The sequence below is a fragment of the Ixodes scapularis genome, unplaced genomic scaffold (genome assembly GCF_016920785.2).
Source record: "Ixodes scapularis isolate PalLabHiFi unplaced genomic scaffold, ASM1692078v2 PGA_scaffold1__304_contigs__length_218370807, whole genome shotgun sequence".
NCBI lineage: Eukaryota > Metazoa > Arthropoda > Arachnida > Ixodida > Ixodidae > Ixodes > Ixodes scapularis.
The window spans coordinates 46610939-46616275 of NW_024609846.1; the positions used below are offsets into that span (position 1 = coordinate 46610939).

The following is a 5337-nucleotide window of genomic DNA, read 5'->3' on the forward strand; positions in this document are numbered from 1 at the left end:
CAATTTTCCACCATTCGCCTGCCCACACCAACTCATCCACGATGGGAGACATTAATAAGAGGACCACCAAGCATCTTCAACCCCTCTCGTGCTCAGTTTTTCAATGGAACTGTAACGGATTGAGAACGCGACTCCCTGAGCTCCGCAAACACCTATTGGACAACGCCTACAATGCAGTAGCTCTCCAAGAACCAAGAATATCAGCCGGCGACATGCGCATTGCGGATCATGTAGTGTACGCCAGCAAACCACATGTGGCAAGAGGGTTTCCGCGGGCAGCACTACTAGTGCGTCGAGAGTTGCCACAAAGTGAGGTGTACTTCAATGATTTATGCACTGAGAGTGCGGAGTTCGTGGCGGTGACGGTGGAATGGAGAAAACGTCCACTCACCATCGTCTCGGTATACGTGGCCCCTAACGCACCCTGGGACACCCATGTACTTGCGGACATTCGAGTCCGAGCCAAGGGAGACCTTATAGTAGCCGGAGACTTCAATGCGCACTCGCAGTCTTGGGGAGACAAGCAAGACTCCCCACGGGGACGGGAGCTACAGGCAACGGTCGAAGCACTTGACCTGAGGAACATCACAAGTGGGAGCCAGACGTTTATCCGCCCTGGAGTGACGGGAAGCGTGATTGATCTCACCTTCACAACTTGGTCCCTGAGGCTCAGTGCGACCCCTCAGGCGGACAGCTGGGGGAGTGATCACCTTCCAATTGTCATTGGAAGACCGCCGAAAGTCCCCCTTAGGACTTGCCAGATAGTCGACTGGGACCACTACAGGACACTGCTTGGAGAAGCACTAGAGGGGGGATTTCCCTTCAATTCAGAAACACTGTCGCGCGTCCTCAAAGAAGCCACCCGTGAAGTCAGCGTGCCATTAACACGTCCTAACCCTGAAATCGAATGGCTTAAACTCCAAGCGAGAAGACGGCGAGCCCAGCGATAGTCATGGGTCACCGGAAAACCGGAGGATACCCTGGCCTATAGGCGACTGGATGCCAGATTCAGAAAACACGGAAAGAAACTGGCGCTCCGACAATGGCGTCTCAAGTGTAGTACTCTAGACAGGCCATCCGGAGGAAGCCGGGCTTGGAGGATGTCGAGAACACTGGCGGGCCGCCCGGTTCCCCGAAACCCTGTCCTAGGAATGGCCGTGGCCATGAACCTCCGACCAACGGACATGGTAGAACTCCTCGCGGATACTTTCACTAAAGTTCCGCTGGTACCGACAGTGGGACCACCCCCCGAGAATTGGGACAAGTTCCGTCATCTCACGGCACCTCTGATGCATCAACCGGAGACCGACTTTACTCTGCACGAGCTGCAGTACGTCCTTGATTCCTTTCCCAGACACCGCGCGTCACCAGGACCAGATGGAGTCACCAACCAGGCCCTGAGTAACGTCAACGAGTCGGCACTCCCAGCGATGCTAGCTCTCATCAACAAAGTCTGGAGGACAGCTGAGCTGCCAGACGCTTGGAGGGTAGCAACAACGATACCACTGCTGAAGCCCGGCAAGCCCCAAGACCAGCTAAGCTCATACAGGCCTATCTCCTTGACATCATGCCTCGGGAATGTGATGGAGCGTATGGTGCTACGCCGTCTTGTTTACCACCTAGAAGGGGCAAGGGCTTTACCGGACTGTTTTTCGGGATTCCGGCACCATCGAAGCACAGTAGATGCAATGGGAGATATCGTCAGCTCACTGGAAGAGGCAAAAGCGCAGGGTTGGTCTGCGGTGGCCGTCTTTCTGGACGTCCGCAAAGCCTTTGATGCCCTCCCCCACAAGGCCGTCATATCAGCTCCACGCCGTTTCGGGGTGAACGGACGTCCACTGAAATACATTTGTGCGTTTCTTAGTGAACGCACCATGTGTGTAAAGGCAGGCAACGCGGTGAGCAACCCCCAGAAAATCATCCGAGGAGTTCCCCAAGGGAGCGTTGTTAGCCCGCTACTTTTTGCTCTGGCCATCGCGTCACTCCCAGCGGCAGCAAGGGTTGGAGAAGAGACGGCGTACCCTATCAGCATGGCCGTCTATGCAGACGACGTGGCACTCTGGTCCACTGCCCCCAGCTACAGAAGGCAACGTATGGTATGCGCTCTCCAGCGAGCCCTGACAAATGCAGTGTATCGTCTCCACCAACTGGGCTTGGCAATATCAGCCGAAAAAACGATTGCGCTGTGCTACGCTCCAAAGAGGCCAAGCAAGTTCATGCCCGCACTATGCATTGGGGACACTCCAGCGAAACTGGCGAAAACGGCCACATATCTTGGCGTCACGTTGGACTCAAGGCTATCCTGGGGCCCAGCAATGAGGGAAGTTCTTCAAAAGATGCGAACCCATACAAACATCCTCCGGATACTCGGCGAAACTACTTGGGGAACCTCATCTCACATGATGCTGCAACTGTATAGGGGGCTCATCCTGGCCCGCCCATTGTACGCCCTACCTTTCGCCACACTGAGTGCCAACCAGCTCAAAAACCTTGAACAAGCGCGACGCGTGGCACTCAGGATTTGCCTCGGAGTTCCCCGCACAGCCTTGTCTCGACATACGCTCACAGAATCCAGGATTAACTCTGTAGAGAACATCATGCAAGAACGGGCGCTGGGTCATCTGACTCGAATGAGCAACTGCGACTCGACCATCACGCTCCTAATGAGGATCGCCGAGCGCGCTGAATCAAGACTAGGAGCGCATCTCTGCACTCTTGGTGACATAGCTGGCACACCAGGACCACTCGCTCCACTCCCAGAGCTGCACAAAGATCCCCACCCCCTGCGGATCAGCCTACATATCCCTGGACTGCGGTCCAAGGAGAACGTAGCAGTGGTCGTAGCAAGGCAGCTCACGGAAGACCACTTAGTTACCCAGTACGATGGGTGGACCCGAGTGTACACCGACGGATCGGTGGACCCCTCCGGAGGCACAGCAACAGCAGCGGCTTTCTTCGAGGCAGCAGCTGTGGGTACCAGTGAGCGCCTGGATCACCAGGCATCCTCCACCACGGCAGAGCTAGCAGCCATACGGCTCGCCCTCTGGGGTATTCGGACAGGCTGCACACAGGCTTTACGCTGGGTCATCCTGAGCGACTCAAGATCAGCCCTCGAGCTGCTATCTAGGCTCGAACGGGCAACGCCCCTGGCCCGTTCAATCGCACAGGATGCGGTCGAGCTTCAGCAAGAAGGCAACAACATTGCCTTCCAATGGCTCCCGAGCCACTGTGGCATTAGAGGCAATGAGGTCGTTGATTTTCTAGCGGTGCGGGCTCACAAGGACCCCGAGTGCCCGCTTTCAACCGCTCCCCGCTTCTCAGACGCAAAACTCCTTGTGAGAAGAGCCATCGCCCTACAGCACCCGGACCCGTAGTGGTGGCGGGTGCCTTCCCAGCTCGGGTACCGCGCCGCTTCGACCGCCAAACTGCCGCAGTAATGCACAGATTACGGACCGGAAGCGCCTTCACCCCGGCGTGGATAAGTCGTTTCAGACTCAGTGTTGACCCCATATGCCAGACCTGCGAGGAAACGGCTGACGCCGAACATCTCCTCCTGCACTGCAGTGATCACGAAGAGGAGCGCACCAACCTCCGTGATGCTTTTTCCTGCCTAGGGCTACCTAGTACCAACTTGGAAGAACTCCTGCGTCCAAGAGCCTCACGAGCTACTACGGACAGGGCACTCAAGAGTGTAGTCAGCTTCCTGAGGAGCGCGGAACTCCTCGAGATCCTCTAGAACTTCCAAGAGATCTGGGTTGCCTGCGGCTCCTGGGGCTCTTGGAGATCTTACATCCAGAGGTTTTTGGGAGTTCCAGGAGTCGCGAGTCAACACACTAAAGAAATCCTCTTCCCCCTTCCCCCTCTCTCCTCCTCTATCTCTTTTTTCCCTTAATTCCCTTTCCCATCGACAGTGACATGTGCGCCCAGAGCGTAACTAACAACAACGTCGATTTCCAAATAAACATCGCTTCAACAACAGCGTGCTTAGAGCAAGTTCTTTCCCACGTGATTTCATATAGTCACAATTGTTCTTGACAGACAACAATGTTTACTCAGGCAAGCGGGCATATGTGAAGCTTATAATATTTTGTATTGATTGTGGCAAACGTGGCAAGTTGCATAGGCTTTTTTACAACCCGCGAAATAGAATGCTCCTGGGTCACCTTAATTGGTCTCTAATGCATGTAGCGCACAAAAGAACACGAACTGAATTGCAGTGGGAAACGAAAATAAATGATGATAAACAAGCGTGTAGTCACGCGAAAACTGAGGGCATTGCACATATACAGAAGATAAGCTCTGTTTCACTAAATACATCACCAGTAAAGTATTTGGTTTTACCCTGCGAGCGAAGCGGAACATACAAGTGCGAGCATACTGCCCTGAACTATACTTCCAGTGAACAAACGCACCATCCAAAGCATTGAGTTCGCGGTTATAGCTCTTGGTACGCTCAAACCTTTAAAAACACAATTATAATCAATTCTATTATTTTAATTATTTTTATTATGTGCGCTTATGTGTTTTTGTTTTTTTTTTGTTTTTTTTTGTCTGTTGCGTTCACGTGCCATTTTCTTAGATATATAATACTTTTCCAGAAGTCAGACACCTGTAGTCTGGTTCATCATAAGTAAGGGCCGAATAATCAAAGATGTAGACAAAAAAAAAAAACAAAAAAAAAACAAAGAACGCGAACAAGCGAACACACATTAAAAATGCGATGTAACGGCACATCCAAAACTAGTCGTTAGTTTTTTCGAGAGCAGCAGTTTCGTAGGGCGACATTGTTACCCGTTGAAGGTTATAAAACGCGCAATACAACTGTTAGCTCGGGGTCTTTAACGTGCATTACGCAGTATATGTGGTACACGGTCGCACGACGGTAGGATGCAGATGGGCGACTGAACCCAGGGTCCCTGCAAAAGCCCCTTGATAAAGGCGTTTTTTACAAGTACCGCCAACCATTGTTGGGGAAACGCGCAAGACACGTGCCACGAGCGGGTGCTCCAGTCATTTTAGTGCTGCGCCGCCATTTGCCTCCCAGGGCCACTTGAGACACGGGCCTCGTGCACAGGCACCTTTGAGGCTATTTGAAAGACCAACGCAAACACATCGAGGGGATTTAGTCCCTACACGTTCCGCCAACGTTGGGTTCCGAAGCGTGAGCTCCGTGCTTTGAACGGAGCTCGCGCTCGAGCATTTCTCTACGTGCTCTGATCTGCGGTGCCACACCACACTCGGCCAACGGTTCCCCACCGGACTTGGTTTAGCCTGTGAGCTAAACCAAATGAGCTATGCTTAGAGTATCGGCACTTTTTCCCCCAAAATTATTGTGGG

The 5337-nt window shown here is 53.0% G+C and overlaps 1 protein-coding gene across 1 annotated transcript; it reads left to right on the plus strand.

Moving 5' to 3' along the window:
* Positions 1–1151: 1151 nt before the first annotated feature.
* LOC120838190 lies at positions 1152–3374 on the plus strand. The gene is made up of 2 exons (XM_040207994.1): positions 1152–1330; positions 1865–3374. The coding sequence occupies exons 1-2, from the start codon at positions 1152–1154 to the stop codon at positions 3372–3374; spliced, it is 1689 nt and encodes a 562-aa protein (XP_040063928.1).
* The last annotated feature ends 1963 nt before the right edge of the window (positions 3375–5337 follow it).